The sequence below is a fragment of the Hirsutella rhossiliensis genome (genome assembly GCF_020360975.1).
Source record: "Hirsutella rhossiliensis strain HR02 chromosome Unknown scaffold00003, whole genome shotgun sequence".
In the NCBI taxonomy this organism is placed as follows: Eukaryota; Fungi; Ascomycota; class Sordariomycetes; order Hypocreales; family Ophiocordycipitaceae; genus Hirsutella; species Hirsutella rhossiliensis.
This window is the reverse complement of record NW_025408669.1, coordinates 2404217-2422307: the sequence shown is the minus strand read 5'-3', so window position 1 is coordinate 2422307 and position 18091 is coordinate 2404217. Positions and strand designations below refer to the sequence as shown.

At 58.8% G+C, this 18091-nt stretch overlaps 6 protein-coding genes across 6 annotated transcripts; 3 read left to right on the top strand and 3 right to left on the bottom strand.

The window, feature by feature from the left end:
- Window positions 1-354: 354 nt before the first annotated feature.
- Window positions 355-2052, top strand: HRG_03254 (major facilitator superfamily domain-containing protein; the record flags this gene model as incomplete). The annotated part of the gene is made up of 3 exons (XM_044861725.1): window positions 355-703; window positions 758-1013; window positions 1077-2052. 3 exons carry the CDS (start codon window positions 355-357, stop codon window positions 2050-2052), a joined length of 1581 nt encoding a protein of 526 aa, XP_044722751.1.
- Window positions 2053-3059: 1007 nt separating this feature from the next.
- On the top strand, window positions 3060-3731 carry HRG_03253 (uncharacterized protein; the record flags this gene model as incomplete). Its single annotated transcript, XM_044861724.1, has 2 exons — window positions 3060-3519; window positions 3595-3731. 2 exons carry the CDS (start codon window positions 3060-3062, stop codon window positions 3729-3731), a joined length of 597 nt encoding a protein of 198 aa, XP_044722750.1.
- Window positions 3732-5707: 1976 nt separating this feature from the next.
- On the top strand, window positions 5708-5968 carry HRG_03252 (uncharacterized protein; the record flags this gene model as incomplete). The annotated part of the gene is made up of 1 exon (XM_044861723.1): window positions 5708-5968. One exon carries the CDS (start codon window positions 5708-5710, stop codon window positions 5966-5968), a length of 261 nt encoding a protein of 86 aa, XP_044722749.1.
- A 3400-nt stretch (window positions 5969-9368) lies between these two features.
- HRG_03251 (uncharacterized protein) lies at window positions 9369-11507 on the bottom strand (the record flags this gene model as incomplete). Its single annotated transcript, XM_044861722.1, has 1 exon — window positions 9369-11507. The coding sequence occupies one exon, from the start codon at window positions 11505-11507 to the stop codon at window positions 9369-9371; it is 2139 nt and encodes a 712-aa protein (XP_044722748.1).
- A 723-nt stretch (window positions 11508-12230) lies between these two features.
- On the bottom strand, window positions 12231-14197 carry HRG_03250 (chromatin assembly factor 1 subunit A domain-containing protein; the record flags this gene model as incomplete). Its single annotated transcript, XM_044861721.1, has 4 exons — window positions 12231-12607; window positions 12667-13801; window positions 13865-13986; window positions 14068-14197. 4 exons carry the CDS (start codon window positions 14195-14197, stop codon window positions 12231-12233), a joined length of 1764 nt encoding a protein of 587 aa, XP_044722747.1.
- Window positions 14198-15563: 1366 nt separating this feature from the next.
- On the bottom strand, window positions 15564-16619 carry HRG_03249 (uncharacterized protein; the record flags this gene model as incomplete). The annotated part of the gene is made up of 1 exon (XM_044861720.1): window positions 15564-16619. The coding sequence occupies one exon, from the start codon at window positions 16617-16619 to the stop codon at window positions 15564-15566; it is 1056 nt and encodes a 351-aa protein (XP_044722746.1).
- Between the last annotated feature and the right edge of the window lie 1472 nt (window positions 16620-18091).

Here is an 18091-nt window from a genome sequence, read left to right as displayed (position 1 = left end):
TGTCTTGACAGGTGGGCAGTCAAGTCCACATGGCATGACTACCGGTAGACGACTTGGTAATAGTCTGACGACGAATTGATTCAGCAAAAGATGAAGCCTGCTTTGAGGAAAAACGATGCGTCCAGGCAGCAGTCAGATTCAATGTCGCCCGTCAGACGGAGACTCCGCTGATCGGCACTGTCTTGACACCAACAAAGGGGCTGCGGCTGAGCCCGGCTCGAGCCTTCCTTCCCGCCTTGGATATTTCGATACTTCGGACCTCCACCTGAGCTCCGACTCCTCCACCGCCTTTCTCCCCATCTCCCACTTTCGCCTCCCGCCCCTCTCCCCTCATCGACTTCTCGCCGCAGTCCCATGCCGTCTCATGTTGATGAGGACGCTCCCGAGGACGCTCCGCTGCTCGACGACGATGAGCGACACGACGAGCCGCTGCCCACCTGGCCGCGCATCAGGGCGAGGTCGTGGCAGGCCAAGACGCCCGGCTCCATTGTGCTGCTCGCCGCGGCCGTCATGTTCTGCGTCACGTCGAGCGGCATGCTCATGCTCATTCCCCTCTACCGCCTCATCGAGGACGCCCTCTGCCACGCCCACTACGCCGACAGCTCTCACACCATCATCGATGAGATGCAGTGCAAGGGCGACGAGGTGCAGTCGCGTCTGGCCTACGTGCTGGGCTGGTTCGGCCTCTTCAACTCCATCATGAGTACGAGTCTCCTCGTCCTCCGTCCACCATCTCTCCGCTGACCAACGGTTTCAGCTCTGCTCGTCTCTTTCCCCTTTGCCCTGCTCGCTGACCGCATCGGTCGCAAGCCAACCGCCCTCATGGCCTACGGCGGCACCGCCCTCTCCTTTTGCTTTGCCCCCTTTATGCTCGGCAAGATGCAGGCCAGTGTCCGCAACAACCCCTACTTGCTCATGATCGGCTCGCTCTTCCTGCTGCTCGGTGGCGGCGTTCCCACTTTACTGGCCACAGTGTACGCCATGGCGGCGGATGTGAGTTCCGAGCAGGAAACGTGAGGCACACAGTGGCAAGACCTCTCACGAATCTTGACCAGCGCTGACTCCGCCACGCACAGAGCCGCGAGCTTTCTTTACCTGAGCTTTGGCTCCACCGCCGGCGCCCTCATTGGCCCCATGCTGGCCGGCCTTCTCATGGAAAAGTACGGGCCATGGATCCCCGTCTACGTCGTCCTGGCAGTCACCCCTGCAATCCTCTGCATCTTCTTCTTCATCCCGGAAACCTTGGTCGCCAGGCCCGGGACCCCGAGCAAGGCCCAGCTCGTCGACATCAAGGAACTTGTCGGCAGCGGACTGCGTGACTTGGGTCGCTCTTTGGAATTGGTCAAGAACACAAACATCCTGCTCGTTCTCGTCTTGTTTCTGTTCCAAAACGCCAGGTTCACGGCGTATACGTCGACGCTGACACAATACATCAGCAAAAATTTTGGGTGGAAGTTTTCCGAGACAAGCATCTTGCTCTCCCCGCTCGGCATACTCAATCTCGCCGTTCTAGCCGCTCTGCCCAGGGCATCCCAGGTGCTCATGTCGCGGCGCTTTCGCTCCACGGTTTTTGGCACGGACCTTTTCCTGACGCAGGCCTCCACGCTCCTCAACCTCGTAGGTGCTCTCGTACAAGGGCTCAGCTCCAATGCCTCTGTCTTTATCATGGGCCTGTTCATCGGTACGTTTGGATCTGCCGACAGCCCCTTAGCTCGCGCGACCGTGTCTCATCATGTCGATGCCGAGCATACGACGAGGCTCTATGCTCTGATTGGCATGGTGGAGGTCCTGGGGTCTTTCTTCGGCGGTCCGGCCTTGGCCCGGCTTTTCGACTTCGGCCTACAGAGAAAGGGCGTGTGGACGGGACTACCTTGGTTCTACGTTGCTCTGCTTTGCGCCGCTTCCCTCGTCGCCTTGCTCTTCGTTGAACCGCCAGGGGCGAAGCTGTATACAGATCATGGTTTGAGTCAGTCAGATGAAGATGAGGTTTCCAGCCCCGCCGCCAACTCCGCAACAGAAATTCATGTCTTGCGCCGTGTGCCCGGTGGGTGAGCACCTCTGTGCGGTTCTCGGAAACCATCTGCAACTCAGGGCGCTTAGACTCCCCGCTCTCCCTCACGGCGATTTCCGTACGGAAGCTACGGGACACTACGAAGCCAGGGATAAACAGGCCACGGCCGAGGAAACTGTTAATCCCAACCAGCGGGCGTGCCAGGGCTCTCGGGGGAGATGTCGAAGAGAGATCCACGTGGCGGCAGGGCCGTTGGTGGCCAGATTGTGCATGGCCCAGGCGCTTCGTGCGGTGGAAATTACGGTGTTTTTTTATCCATAAGTTCTCTCGCCCCAAGATTTGCGTCAGCCGGAAAGGCTTCGGAGATGGTAGGTGACGCTTCCCTGTTACTCTGCGGTCGAACTTCCCTTGGAGACAGCTTCCATAAAGGCCTGACATGAAACGAAACACGGGCGCGCACAGGCCGGGCTTCCACCATCCCTGGCGAAATACAGACGTGGCGTCTATGGACGGCCAGCTCCAAGGCCTGGGTGGTTTTGTTGATCAACGGCAACCTGTTTCGCAAATACCGGGGGCCGGAACCGTGCCTCCCTATAGGCCGGCTTGGTGACTGAATGGCGACGGTGGCGGCGTCTGATGTCGAAAGAGAGTCAGGGAATCAAAGCATCGACATGAGACCAAAAGCTTAAAGGAAAGGGGGTCTTGTTTTCCATTGTGAAACATGGAGGCAGCCATGGACTAGCGCAGGTTTCGAGACGCTGGCGTTGCCCTTTCTCCCGCTTTGGGCAATGCAAAAGAGAGTTTGACTATGATCCGGACCAGCATGCGATCGAGTAATGAGCTTATGCGTCGTCTACGCGAGTCGTCTATGAAAGTGAGAGACATACTCAATAAGAGCAGCTCTCTCCCGCCCCCCTCCCTCCCCCCCCGGCCCCCCACCCACCTCCCTCGTCTTGGGCCTCGTCTTGGGCCGTCTCGAACCGTCTCGAACCACGTTCTCTGCAATAACTGAAAATCCCCACACTCTTTGAAGTTGCCAAGCACAGCCATGTCGAGCCTCGCGATTCTCGTCGCTTGTCTAGTCCAGCACGCCTTTGCCGTACCACTGCTGCTCCCGAGGATGCCCCTGAGCGAACGCGCAGACGAAGTCAAAGCAGAAACTGAAGCCGAAGCCATCTCCATCTCCGGCAGCGAAGCCACCGGCGTCCCTCGCTTCGCCGACTTGGGCATCATCGTCTCCGCAGGAGGCAAGTCCCGAGTTCCCTCGTTCTTGTGCGTGGATACACGGGCTAACACGAACGCCCCTCCAGTCCTCGGGTGCTTAATCCTTGCCTTCGCCGTCGTATCCTACTTCCGCCGCAGAAAAGAAAATCGGGCTTCCACGCCGGCGCCCGCAGTCCTCAACAAGGCCGAGGGCGGGCTTGCGCCGTGTGCTACCACGCCGCGCCAGAGGACCCAGTCGAAGCTGTTTGATGACTTGGTCCGCGCGGCCTATGCCGCCCACGAAGGTAAGCCGGGAGAACACCTGCGTTTGCGTGTATGTGTGTATAATGGTGTGTGGTGCTGACCAGGAGACGGAGCAGCATCCTGCGCGCCGGCCCATGCTGACCCGGCGACGAGGCGGAAGAGCGTGGCCAGCGGCATCATCTACAACGGCGTGCCGTCAGTTGACGCAACGGCGCAGAAGCGTAAGAGTGTTGCAGTACCGAACTTCTTCTGATGCAACGGCTGGCGGTGTGGTGGAAGGGGGCATTGTCAAAAGCGAGCATTGAATAATGAGATGGGCATGATACTGGGCGTACTTGCATAGCGCAGAAGGCCACTGGAACGGACTCGACTGAGGCGGGATCCCGTTTAGTATTTACATCAATCTGACGCTCGTTGGGCCGTCTCCCTCTCCACGTAGCTCGACTCGAGCTCGAGGACGCAGCAGGGACGCACATTAGATTTGATTCCCCATCTTTCCCATAACGGCTCAAATGCCAGACTAGTGGATGTGATGCGGTTTCTCGGTCGTGGACGTTAGCAAGCCGTGTATAAGCACGGTCAGGAGTTGCGTGGCCTTGTTACTCAAATGAGTCCTCGAGACGGTAATCAAACTCACCTTCTCCCCCTTGTTTCTCCACGCTTGTTCCTCGACATCATCGGGAGAGTAGTGCACTTGATACAGCTTCCCCGTGAGGAAAAGTCATGCGCATTGAGAAGGTTACTGAACCAGTCGATGTTCTTGCGTGTTGGTCCAAAGCGTCCCATCAGCAGTGAGCAGTGAGCAGCAATCAGCTTCAACGGCCGTGTCGCAGCTAGAAGTTTCCTTTCAGAGTCCCAGGGTCATGAGTCCCCCAGGCTCTGCCCTTACCCTTTGTCCTGAGGAGTTGTTGACACTACGAGACGCTTGATTCAAGCACACCAAGTCGTATAAAGCAGGCCTCGAGGAAGCAGGGCGATGGCGGGCGCTTGTATCTCCCGTTCCAAGCAGCGCTCCAATACTTTTCTTGACAGTTCGAAGCCGTTTCCCCTTCTGTTCTCAACTCGGTAGCTACACGTAGAGGAGAAACTCGTTGAGAACCTGTTTTCTTTCAAGGGCTGTACAGGTCTTTTTCACTACGTCGCCGCGTACAGCAATGCGAACAAAGGTCCTCGTCGAGGCGAATGCCGCCCAGGCCCCTGCTGAAAGCGTTGATATTCATAGCTCGACGAAGGCCAGAGTCTTTGATTGTTGTACACAGAGACAGAGCAGCCGCCATGCGGCGATGTTCGTACACAGGCATGGTGCGGCGTTAGGACGGCTGTTTCCTTGTGACAGACCTAAATTTGTTTGTACAATGTGAAAAGAAGCATCAAGGGGCAGTGCAGACTTGAAGACGTCAAATATACTAGCCACTGGTTGTCCTTGAATTGGTCCTTTAGTCCTGCTGCTTCGTCTACTAGACTCGAACGCTCCGGCCACTCAAGTCTAGGAAGATTTGCACCCGCCGCTCTCCTTCAGCCTGTCATGACACGTCTTGCTGCCTTGTAGCTTCCTTCTACGACACTCGACAACCAGGGTCACCCACCAAGCTCTTCACTCGCCGCCTCCCATCCGTCTCTTCCGAGACGCACGCACCCGATCCGTCAGCATGTGCACCATGACAGAAGCTTACCTCAGTTGCGCTCTCTGCGGACGAGAAATCTTTACCTACTTCAGCCACTACTTGGCGTGCTGGGACGCCATCAAGATGGAAAACCCGCAGACTGGCCAGTGCCCGACCGGCCTGAAGGTGACGAGGGTCAAGGACGAAAAGCTTGACAAGATCTGCTCGCAGTGTGCGGCTGCTGCGAATTACCAGCGCCACTTTCGAGCTGTACTGAGGCCGGGCGGAGTGTAAGGGGGGGGGAGGTGAACGTGTGCCGGTCTGCAACTGTTTGGCCATCAGAACAGGGGCGGTACGGGTTGCTGCTTCATGGACAGGGAGAGAACAGCACATCAGAGACAGACTTCGGATGATATAATAAACTGGCGAGTATAAGAGGACTAAAGAAACCGCCTGTCCGAGTTGCTCTTTCGTAGTCTTGTTAAAAACACCATCAACTCCTCCAATCTAAATCTCCCACGGGACACCTCTTCGTATACTCCAACCTCGGTTCACCCAAGTCAACCAAGCTGCCTGCTCACCTCTCTCACGAGCCATTTCTTACGAGACGCCCACACTCCCCACCATGTGCCACAGCACTGACGTCTACATCGAATGCGCCGCCTGCGCAGCACTCATCTTTGTGCACATTTGCAGATTAGAACTCTGCGACAACGCAAAAGAGAAAACGAACCCGAGAGTCGGCCAGTGCGACAACGGCGTGGCCTTCGGGTGGGTCACGGAAGAAAACCCCGAGGGCAGGATCTGTCCGGCTTGCGAAGCTGATGCTGCTCAAATGGACAGCATTGAGGAACAGCTACGACAGGTCGGGGAGGGGCGGCGGTGAAAGAGGTGAAGTCGTGCCAGGCTGCGACTGTTCAGCCATCAGGGGGGACTTTGTCCGAACGCCTCGGGGCCATGAAAAGGAAAATGTGTGGGAAAGAACAGATCGGGTTCGAGTGAACGCCTTGTGAACGCCTTGTGAGTAGGAAGAGGATGGTATATCAGAGAGAATAGGTCGGGTGAAAGACTTAGGCCACAGGTGGGCGACATGATAGACCAGAGAATACAAAAGGGCTCAATGAACCGCCTGTCCGGGTTGATCTTGTAATTCACTCAACAACGCCATCTCATCTCCGTTTTACAAGTTCTTCGCTCAACTCTCCCAAACCAGCATCTTCCGGAACGTCTTTCCGCCCTTCTACCAGGCCCGAAGCTCCGGCTCCCCAAGTCTACCAAGACCTCTCGCCATCCACTTCCTACCGGCCGCACCTTTCCGTCAGCATGTGCTTTAAGAATGCCATTTTCTCCCATTGCCTTACATGCGGCGCGGAGGTCGATACGATGAGCGAGCGAATCAACCTTTGCGATATGGCTCTCAGGAGCCCAAGACCGCAAGCTGGATACTGTCACGATGGCATGGTCTGCGTTAGACTCGTGGTAGAAAACGATGGCTATACGCTCTGCAACAGGTGTTATTGGCGGGAGCAAAGGGCGAATGAAAAGGAGCAGGGCAAGAAGTAAAGGCGTGCCGGTTCAGCCATCAGGGGGTTCCTCGTCGAGTTGCTGCCGTGCGAACTAGGAGAGAACCATGTTTCCATGATGCAAGAAAGCGGAGACCGTGCCAGTCAGTGGCTGTTCGTCCACCGACGGGGAGCTGTTCGAGTTGGAGGACGGTATATCAGAGAGAACGGACCAAGTCCAAGGCTTGTGAGACGGAAGGACGACATGATAGACTAGAGAATATAAAAGAGCCCAAGGAACCGCCTGTCCTGCGGGTGGCCGTTCTGCTCTAAAACCTTTTCCCGCGCTCTAAACTCCAGTTACCAGAATCAACCACAACTCTTCACTCAATTCCCTCCATATATTTCTGACAAGACCGGTCTGTCGCTCAACATGTGCTCACTCGTCATGCAAGCAGCCACCTGCGTCGTCTGCGGAAGTCTTGTCCGCTTCTCGCAAACCACTCAAGCCAAGTTTTGCGAGAAGTCCAGTCTGAACCAGGACCAGCAACGTGTCAAATGCGACGACCAACTGACAATCGAATACGTCCCGGCAAATCTTCCCGGCCATGTCTGCCTGCTGTGTAGGGCTTCTGATGAGCCCGCATCAGGGGCAGCTTGAACGGAATCGGTGAGGAGAGGCGGGAGGGGTGAGGTGGTGTCGGTACGACTGTCGAGCCCTAGGGGGGGTGTCTGTTCAAGTTGCTCCCTCACAGATAGGGACGGGACCATGTTTCCGTGACGAGAGGGAGGTGACGTCGAGTCGGTGCGACGGATGGGCCATCAGGGGGGGCTGTTGGAGTTGCTGCCTCACGAACAGGGGCCCAGGACTGAGCTCCGTGTTGAGATACTTGCCCAGCTTCAGGCGTGAATAGAGAAAGTCCACGGAGCGGCGAATATAAAAGAGGCCAGACGAGCCGCCCGCCCCATACACGCTCCCTCTGCCGAGTAGCTTCGTCCCATCCTTCATCTTTGCTCGAAAACACACTCTACCCATCCAAAGCCACCGTCCACTTCCCCACCTGTCCCCCATGTGCGTCATCTGGCACGTTTCCACCAAGTGCGCCCGCTGCGGCCGGGAATTCATGCTGTGCTCCTTCTGGGGCCGGCCGTGCCGCCGTGCCTCAGGGCACGGCGGACATTGCGACAACATCGACGTCCAGTTCACCGAGCGGCCCAACGGGGCCCTCGATAGCCAAGGGCGGCCGCGTGTCAGGGATGTCTGCTGGGAGTGCCAATGGAGAGCCTCCCACCCGCCGCCGGCGTAGCGAGTTCATGGAGCCGGAGGGAAGGGAGAGGGAATAGGTGCTGAACTCGTGTCGGTTTTGTGGCTGTTCGGTTGTTGGGTGGGGGCTCGAAAACGTGCCCATTCGCGCCACATGCAGAGCTAAATCTTCTGGAGGTCTCTTGGAGTTGCGGCTTCGCCCACAGCTAGGGGGCAAACAAGGAGAACCATGAGGACGTTGGCTGTGCCACAAGAAGCTCTTTGTATACGGAAGACTTGCCCAGAACAGATGCGGAGCTGTGCTTCTTCTGCTCAGAAGAAGCTCAATTCATACATCGAAATGCACCAGACAACGCCGTGTCCAGGTTTCTATAAGAATCCAGTGGTTTCCTGTCCTTCTCCCTCCTCGCCGCATCCCAAACAAGCAACCATCCATTCTCATGCCCTTATTCTTCCCAGTTCTTCTTTCACGTCCTACCAATCCATCCTCTCGGTGGCATTGATCCATCCCAGCACTCCGCGGACACAAAGACAGGCACACCCTCTCCGCCCCGCCAACTCCATGGCCTCGAACCTTCGGCAAAGACGACCGAGTCAAGCGAAAGAGGCGCAATGTGTCAACGCACCGTTTATTGGAAAAGGTGCGCCGGGTGCGACCTTGGAATGCGCCTTTATCACGAAGAGGGTCTCTGCTGTGCCGCTTCGTTCCGCGGCGAAGTCAGCAGCTGCGGCCGGCCCATCCGGCAAATCGACGTGGCAATTGATGCCACCCCCGGCTTTTTCTGTGAATTATGTGAGGATGAGAACCAGAAACGGTTGCGGATAACCTACCCGACGGACAAGCGCCTGACGTGAGCTGGGGAGAGTGGCAAGAGGGGTTGCCGGCTCCTAAGCAAAAGGAGCTCCTTTTTCTTTCTTTTTCGTCTTGATAATGATTCACTTTGTTTCCTTTCACCGGATTGTCACGGAAGAATCGAGGGTCGGTACGCCGTCCGGGTAGGATGCATGGTTGGAGACAGCCTCTCTCGGAAAAGGGGGGCTCGACATTCATCCCACCTAAAACCGTGTAACAGAGGCTCTGATTTCGACCCGGGGCATGTTAGTTGGACAAGCTCAGCTGCATCAACGTTTGAAAATAGGAACCTGAAAAATATTAAATCAACTCACAGTCGTGCAAAACAGTGATGTGTAACCCCATGCATCACGCCCAAGAGGGAGTCAGGGAAGCGTGAGCCAGAGACCTCGTGCACAAATTCCGGCCATGGCAGCAATGGAGCCGGGAGAGAAAGATTCCAGGGGGAAATGCCCTTGTAAACGCCACGAGTGATATACAGCAGACCCCTCTTATCATCCAGAAACTTGCCCTCTTTTTCAAACGTAATGAGCCGTGGCCGGCCGTGTCGTGTCATCCCATCTTTTTCTACTGAGAAAATATCATTTCTCCCCCCTTTTCTAGCATCATGAACTGTCCTCCTCGAAGTGACGTCTCCAGTCACCCCCCCGAGAAAGGTCAGTATCTGCTAGCGAAGCATGTACGTCAGGTCAGGCAGACTTCTCAGTATGCGAGCCACCACCTGGTCACTCCCGGCACCCTCTCCTGCTGACGTGGCGTCCAGGGCAGCCATCATATCGTCTGTACTTGTGCCAGATATGGAGAGGAGTAATGGTGCGTGATCCGCGCCGGGATTGGGGTGCTGGATTGGCTTGCGTCGCGCCAGAGGTTCCGCATCTTGTGTTGCTTGTGTGGGCGTGGGCTTGATCACCTCGGGAGCCAAGTCGGTGCCCCATGCCCAACCCAGGCTGGAATCGTCGCCCGGTGATGCTGCCCGGTTCATCTTGCCCATGTCCTCATGTTTCCTGTCCATACCTTCTGTTCCATTTCGACTTACGCCCCCCAATCTAGGTTGGGCCAATTCACGAGTGGGCAAGCTTCCATTCACAACAGCACCAGCATCCAAGAACGGCACCGAAAACGGACCCTTGGGCTCCATGACAGTCGGGGAAACCATGTCTCCCCAGTCGTCGTCGTCGGCGTCATCTTCCGTCACACCCCCTCCTGGCTGCTCGAATGCCGCAGGTGCTCCAATAGAAGTCTCCGCTGGCAGTGTTGGCGTCGTAGAAAAGGCATTCGGCGGAATCGCAAGCGGCACCGCCAATGAATCATCCTGCCCCTGGACCGGAGAATCCTTGACCGGCTCCGCGCCAAAAGACGCCGGCCACGGGGCAGCCGCCGGCAAGTTGCCACGCGCCGCCGTCGTGGACGCTTCACTCATGGCAGCAGACGCCCGTCGCCAGTGTGCCTCGGGCGTCTTCCTCTCACCCCTGTTGCGCAGCAACTCGGCAATCTCGACAGGCGCAGCCGCCGAATCCCAGTTGAACATGCTGCCCCCGACTAGCCCGACGCGGCGGCCCAGGACGACACGCCCGCCCTGCGAGTCCTGCTCCATCCACCGCCGCACCAGCTCCATGGTGCGCTCGCGCACGCGTGACGTCGCCCAGCCGACGCGCATGTAGTCGTCCGGGTCGCCCTGATCGTGGCATCGCATGGAGCCGAAGCGCGATATTCGGTACCACGCCTTGCGCTCCGATACGGTCGTGAAGAAGTCGTCGGTAAGGGTTGCAGGGCCGCGCTCCGGCTCCGGCAGCTGCGCCGAAGCGTCTGGGAATATATCGTCTAGGCGGGTCATGTCGATGGGGTAGACGATGTGCTGTGTCCCTTTTTTCCCTTGGGGGATCTGGTCTTGCCAGTCCCCTGAGCCGGCCGTCGTCTCCAGCCCATCTTCTGATCGGGGTCTCTCGTTTCGTGCCTCCTCTGTCGATACATGCGCTGACCAGTCCGTAGAGGTCTCAGTAAAATACTCTGTGCGTGTCGTCTGCGGCTCATTCTCCGGGCCGCGCGCCGACTCTGGACCAGAGTCCTCGTGCGCGACAGTCTTCTTGCCCACCGTTGCAGGCGCCGGCGACATGTTGCGCTTCGCTATGCCGTCAAACATCTCCACGAGCCCCTGCACCCTGGAAGCCTGCCGGCCCGCCTCTTGCCTGTCCTCGGCTCCAATGGCATGTCGAGTAGGGGCGTCGGGGGATCCGGGGGACGGCGGCGGCTCCTCGTCGGCCGGCTCGGGCGTCCTTCCGCGGTCTGCGACTACGGCTGGTTCTTGGGCGGCCCAGATGTCCTGCGCATTTGTGTCGAGAGCATCAGCCAGCGGATGATGGATCGAGGTGGCGTCGTTCTGTGAGAAGCCACGCGCTTCGAGACTGACGGTCCCCGTCTTGTCGTCTTCCGTCGTCGCCTCATCCGGCTTCTGCATATCCACTCGGGCGTCCGTCTCGGAATCCGCGTCCAACGCCACCGCTGCCGGTGCTGGTGCCGTGGCCCAAGGATCCGGCAATGGCTGTTCGGCAAACACACCGGCCAACGGCTCCTGTCTCGAGCTCATCCCCCACCCAGAGCCTGCATCCCTCCCGGTATTCGCCCCAGCGTCCCCCCAGGCATCGTCATCGTCGCCCCACGGGGATGCAGCCGCGTCCGGCCGCCTCCCCAGGGAGCCGTCGGGCGCCTCCATAAACGCCTCCCTCGGCGGCGGCGCCACCACCGTCGCAGCGGGGGGCAGCTCAATCGTCACGGGCGCCGCCCACGGGTCGCCCCAAGGATCCTCCATGCCGGGCCACGGTTCATGTCGGGGGAGGTTCGCCGAGGGGACAAGGAGCAAGCGGCCAGCCTCCGAGCCCTCTCCTCGCGCGCACACCGAGACAGAGAGAGATGCAGTATCACAGCGTCGGTTGTCGCATCGTGCTGGGGTCTGCAGTTGTCGAGTTTATCGCACGCGCGCGCGCCCAGCCGTCCGTGTCGGGGCTTCTCTCCCTTTTTTTATGTGTATGTTGGCTCCTCGGTCGACGACGATGGCGCTGCTGCTGTCGCGCGTCGTGCTTGCGGGGGTGCCGTGACGAGCGGAGAATGCCTGCTGCCGCCTGTCTCAGGTATGCTCGGCACGAAAGGGATGGCTTTCCGTTCGGTTCGCCAGAAAAGGGTCGTTGGTTTTGCAAGAGGACAACAATGGTGTTAGAGTGTAAGATTGAGCTGGAGACGGAACCCGCCGGCATGCCGATCCGTCCGGCCCAGCACCGGGTCTCTCCCGCTGCCCCCCAACTACGAATACAGTCTTTGACGATCAACTTGGACACGTAAAATTCGTTTCCGTGTTCCTGTAGCTAGCATATACACCATGCCTCTCCTCGCCTCTGGGGTCCAAATCGCGCCGAGCAACATGTGCAGAGTGGACCATCGTTTCATCAAAGCCCAGTAAATCCCCGTGAGCCTTCATCCCTCGTGCCCAAACTCTAGCTAGCCTCCATCGCCGCTATCCTCTGCCTTCAGTGCAAGCTCAGGGCTCAATCTTGTACTTGGGCTTAATGTCCCACTCCTTGCTTCGACCCGACCCCTTCTTCTCTGCAATCAGCTCGATCGTGTTCTTCACTTCGGCGCGCGAGACGCCGTCTCGGAATTGGTGAAAGATGATATCGATGATGCTGCCCTTGGACAGTGCCTTGTTGTTGAGAATCACCCTCTTCATGTCACCCCAAAGTTCCGTCTTGACCAGCTTGGGCGCCTCGGTTTCTGCAGCATTCCTGATGGCTCCAAACACGTTGGCAGGAGTTGGGGGAGGCGCCATCTTCGATCCTTCTTCGCTCTTGACCGTCTTCTTCTTGGGCTCTGGCTCCCAATACTGTGCCGACCACGGATCAATGCCGCAAGAGGGTCCTGTGAAAGCAGTTAGTGAGCGTCAAAATGTCAACGAAACAAGATCAGGGGCGGCTCACCATGCATAAACTCCATCTTGTACTCGTCGAGCAGCCTGTCTGAGCCACCAGGTTGGTTTTCAAACCGGATCCCGGAGCTTGAGGGCTCCATTGTGTTTGCAAACACCCGCCTCGCGAGTCCCGCATCCTCGGAGTCGTCGAGAAACCCTTCCATGTCATCCTCATCCTCCTGCTCGTCGTCGTCGTCGTCAATGTCGACATCCTCGCCTTCTTCGTCCTGCCATTCGGCTTCCGAGTCGTAATCGTAGTCGAGGGGCAGCCGTCGATGGCTCGATCTGCGTGCCTGTCTGGACATGTTGCCTAGCCCCAGAGCAAAGGGCTTCAGGGTGAGGGTGCCGTAGTATGGTGGTCTGACATCCTGCGAAAAGGTAATCACCTTCATGGGGACCTTGGCGAGCTTCCTGTGGGTACCCTCGAGCACGTCGTTGGGCGCTACTCCTCCCGCGCTCTCCAGCTTGCCGGCTTCTCTACAAGCAGTCTCCATGATGTGCCTGACCGGGTGGTGTAATCGACCTTTCTTGGGCATCTTGCACGGCAGGCAAAGCAACTCCTTTGCGTCGAAAGACATTGACGTGTCCTCAAGCTCCCGCCGCCCACTAATGAAATCGTCGAGGACCTGAGACTTGGCCTCCCGCGTTTCTTGGTTCATTTTGACCGTCGACTCAATCCATCGCGTGTCTGTCTTGACGAAAAAGGGCTTGAACAGCTGCTGGTACACCGAAGGCCGCGGTTTGGACTCTGGAGCCGCGGAATCGGTCTTGCTCGGGCTGCCCGAGTTGGAGTCGGAGTCGGCCGTCGTTCTGTTGGGGGTGCGTGGCGTGTTGAAGAAGTTTTTAAGATTCGTCTGCGTTCGTGCCTTCTTATCCTTTTCTGCTTGGACGCGTTGTTGCTCCTCTTCCCGCTTGCGCTTCTTCTCCGCCTTGACTCGATCTTCCTCTTCCTTCTTCTTGCGCTTCTCATCCCGCTCTTTGGCCCGGGCGGCCTTTTCTTCCTCCTGTTTGGCCTTTTCCGCCGCCCGAAGCGCAGCCTGTGCCTCCCTCTCCCTCTTCTTTTCGGCGATGTCCTTGTCGCGGGCCTCCTTTTCTTGGGGAGTGAGTCGCTTGCGCTTGACTACTGGTTTCGAAGCCGAGGCAGTCTGGGAGACGGAGGTGTCGGGTGAGGCGAACCGGGTGCCATCCTGCGGCTCCTTTGTGGGTACAGCCTTTGAAGGGGTTTGAGGAGAGCGGGATTGGGGTGTCGACGTGCTGCGTCCCGCATCGGTAAGGGCCGGGGAGCCGTTGGGAGGTGATTCTGCGCGGTCTTGCGAGACAGGAGGGAGCACTGCCAGGTTAGCATTGACGACAGGTGAAGGGCGGGGAGTAAGTGGTTGATGATGGTAGGCCTTGGGCAGAAGAACGTTACCTGGAGCAGCCGGCCTCTTGTTTGTGTCTATGTCTGCCTTGACCAGGTCGTCCGAGAATTCATTGTGACTCCGCTTCCGCCCAGCGGGCTCCATCTCCTGGGTATTCGGCTCCATCTGGAACAGCGGCATCAGAGATGCGGGTGATGCGAAGTCACGGTGGAGGTGGTTGGGAGGAAGAGAATGTTCGTGACCATGGAAGGAGGGCGTTTTTTTCTCGATATTATATAGGCAGTCAGGCGGGCAGTCAGGCGGGCAGACAGGCGGGGAGACAGGCAGTTAGGGTTAAGGTTGAGGCGAAAGGCGCGAGACAATGGATATTCAGAGACGCCTCAATACACCGATGAATAGGGCGTAAAGGGAAAGAGAAAGGGCTTTCACGCTCCTTGCGCGCAACGAGAACGCAGCGAAGGGCTCGCGCTCAGTGAGCTCTGCGTTGCACGCTCACGACAGCGAGGCAAATGACGGGGCCATTGGGGATGATGGTGGCCAAGGCAGGGGACCAAGCGCGCCCCCGCGTAAATCTGGCGTCTAAATTACTTTACTCGACGCGTTGCCTGGGTGCTGGGCTGCGGCTCGCGTCGCTGTCGGCTAAAGCCCGGAGCCTCTCAATCCAGGCAGGCACAATGCCACCCCTGTGCTGCAGATCCAGCCGCACCGCCACAGTGGCTCTGCCCCGCGCTGTAGCGGGTTGGCGGGCTACCTAGCGGGTTGGCCTCGGTCGGCACTGCCACGAGGCCCTGATGCACCTCACCACCGTCAACATTTACCCATCTCCCCAGGAACGCCCTCCGACTACGTGCATCCATCCGCTGGCTACGGAGTACCTCGTCCATCATCATAGGACTCTGAGCATGCGCGCTAATGCCAGGGACGTGACCTCTCGCCCCGCACGGCATTGGTCGGACCCGAGTCTAGGTCTCACTCATTGTCAAAAAAAAGTAACGTCACTTTGGGACCTCGAAGCTTGCCGCTCGCTAAGGCCGACGCAAGCACAACCATTGGTCATCACTACCTATCACCTATCAAGAACGGGATACACTCCATTCCAACATCTACATGGGCCAAAGCATTGAGCTCGGACGGATACTGCTGTCTTGTATTTGTATCTACCTCGGGGCCACTGGCGCCGCCGTATCAAAGGCTTCATTAATCGCTGCTTGTCTCTCGAGTGCTTATTGAAAACATATCCGGTGGCCCCCGCCTTGTACTGGTAACCCCTCAAGCGACAGACACGGAGCGAACGATGGCACGTCAGGCGTGCAGTAAATCAGCAGCCAACATTCATGGTATCGAGTCCCCCAAGAGCAACCGTGCTTGTCACGCGCGATATCATCCGTACCCAAACGCCTTGTCGATGCAAATCCAATTCCCAGTGGGCGAGAGCGTGTCAGGCTTGGTCCAGGGAAGAAGCGGGCGGCCAGCTGCTGCGCGAGCAGGTGCTTCCTGTGGCAAACAAACGTGTAGCGCGCTGCGCTCATGACGTAGGGACGACCCATCAATCCGGGTTGGCGATGAACAAGCGGCCCGAGGTGAGGGTTGCTGTCCGTTCATCCACGCTGCCTCGCCTCTTCAGTTCTTCGGCGCTCTTGACGCTCTTTTCCCGGGTGAGGGTCGAGTGCATGAGAGAGTTGCTGGCAAGTCTCGGTCCGCCGCCCAGTTCGGCCACGTTGTCGGCGCGCTCGCCACTGCTGCCGCTCCCCGAGCTGTGGGCCTTGCCACTAGCCGCGTCGTCCATGAGCTTGGGTGCGTCTTCTGGTTGCTGCTCCACCAGGCTCTCGGTGCGCTCTGGCGTATCGCCCGGGCTCCAGCGTTGGCCGCCCTGAGGACCCGGGCCACCCGACGAGCGGTATGCCAGGCCGCGTCGGCCGCTAGCGGTGCTGCTTCGTCCGCTGCTCCCCGTCCTACGGTGGTGCAGACGAGCGGCAGCCTGCGCATCCTCCTCGTCGCTGCTTTCACCTTCGACCTCGGTGGCGCTCAGTCGCAGGGGCACGCCTCCCACACCCACGTGGTTCTCGCCGGGGGCGTATCCCACCACGGGCGTCTTTCCGTGATGCCGAATCTTGGCCGCGACCTTGCCGGTTGCGCTGATCCCAGTGCTCGTGCGGCTGACCGTGTTGTTGCGGCCGCCTCCGACGACCTCGAGGTTGGCGCGCGCCTTGGCGGCACGCTGCTGGGCGGCTACGCGAGGGTCCTCGTATTGAGCGCGGTCGCACCAGACGGTCGCCTTTTGCTTGCGCAGGAGGGCCACATAGCTGCTCGGCTGCGTCGTGGTCCCCCCCGAGCGGCTGGAGATGGAGCGACGAAGGTCCGTCGTCGACGAGGTACGGTAGGCGGCGGGGGGCGGGATGGTCGAGACTGTGCTAAAGGTGTTGACCGAGGGCGAGCGGCGCGAATGCTGCATGTTTGGGGCTGGCTGGGATTGCAGATGCAGAGACATGCGAGGCGGTGGGTGGCCTTGGGCAGAGAAGGCGTTGGTGGAGGCGGTTCGGGAGTGCGAGTGGCCGTAGACGCTGTTGTGGTCAATTGGTCTCGTTCTCTGCGGCCCGAGCATGGTCGAGAGCGGGAGAGGGCAGCCTAAATCTGCCTTCCCTGAAGAAGTGACGGCTCGTTTTTGGTTGACAGAAATCGCAGCGCCGTTGGTGGAGGAGAAGGGGGCGGCGGTGGTGGCGGCGGGTATCCAACGAGCGGGAAACCAAAGGGCGACTAGAGCCCTGGCGCGCGAGGTGGCGCGCACCCGTCGAATCGTCGGCCGGCAGCGCTTCTGGGGAGATGTTTTTTTCTCCCCCTTCGACCAAGGCGGTAATGTGGAGGCAGTGATTAGCAGTCTGAGCCCGCAGACGTCGTGGCCAGTGCACTGCTGCGAGGAGATATGCCAATGCTGACCGAGGCGGAGAGGTTGGGAGAAGGGAGGCGGCAGAGGCGAGGGCAAAGGCGCGGCAAGGGGTGAGAGAGGAAGAAGTGAGGGCGAGGGGGGAGGGAAAGAGGGAGGAGGGAGAATCAGGGTGGGATGATGGAGAAGGGCAGAGCAGTTTGTGTAGGTGTACTGCAGGTAGGTACTCAGGTACCTTATATCTGTCAGGGCGAGGTACCGATCCTCTGTGGCGGCGTGTGACGCGACCTGGCCATTCGAGCAAGAACAAAGGCCAAAGGTACCGGTAGGCAGTGCGGCGCCCGGCCTAGGGGTCGATGGCTTCTTGGTTCCATTCCTGCCCAAGGTCGGGTACCTGGATAGATGGCGGAGATACATGGGGTGGCCACCCATATCCGAGCACCAGCCAAGGTACTGGGTGGGCGGACTTGGGGTAGACGGGGCCAAGGCTAGTGTACCTCGCATGCCTCGAGGCAACTTGGCGTCGCCTTAGTACCGCAGGCCGTGGCGGGCGGGGAGGAGGCCCTTATCCGCCGCGGCGCAGACTCGACAGGGCGGGCCGATTTGGATGCGACTCGACCAAGACGGTCGGCAGGCCTAGTGTCGAACATGCAGATGGTGCAGAAGCAGACTGCCGCACAAGACTTGAAAGAAAGAACAAGAAAATAAAGAGGCGAGACGAGAAGGGGAGAAAAAGAGAGAGCCTGCCAGCCCGCCCGCCCGCCTTTCTCTGCCCTCTCTCCATTGAGTCGCCGTTGCCCGGTTCGCAAGTAAGAAAAGATTCCCAATCGTCGCCTGTTGCCGGGAGGGAGCCAGCGGCTGAGAGGAGGGGCTCTCGTGAATTGGCGCCACAACAGGGGGCGGGGGGGGGGGCCCGCTGCAAGCCGCTCTCGGATGGCCGGTCCTCTGATTGCCCAGGGGCCGGCCTGGGGCAGCTGGCGGCGCCCTCGAGGGGCACAGCTGAAGGGCCCCGACCGAACAGGCACTCAGCTAGCCCGGTTCAGTCGTCCGTGGCATTCGTATGTACATACTAGTACTGTACATGGGTAAGTACGTGAATGGCCATTGATATCCGCCGGTTACACCCAAGTATCACTTCTGTCACTCTTTTCTCTCCCCAAGTCCCTCCTTGTTCTCTCTCCGCCTTTGCCGCG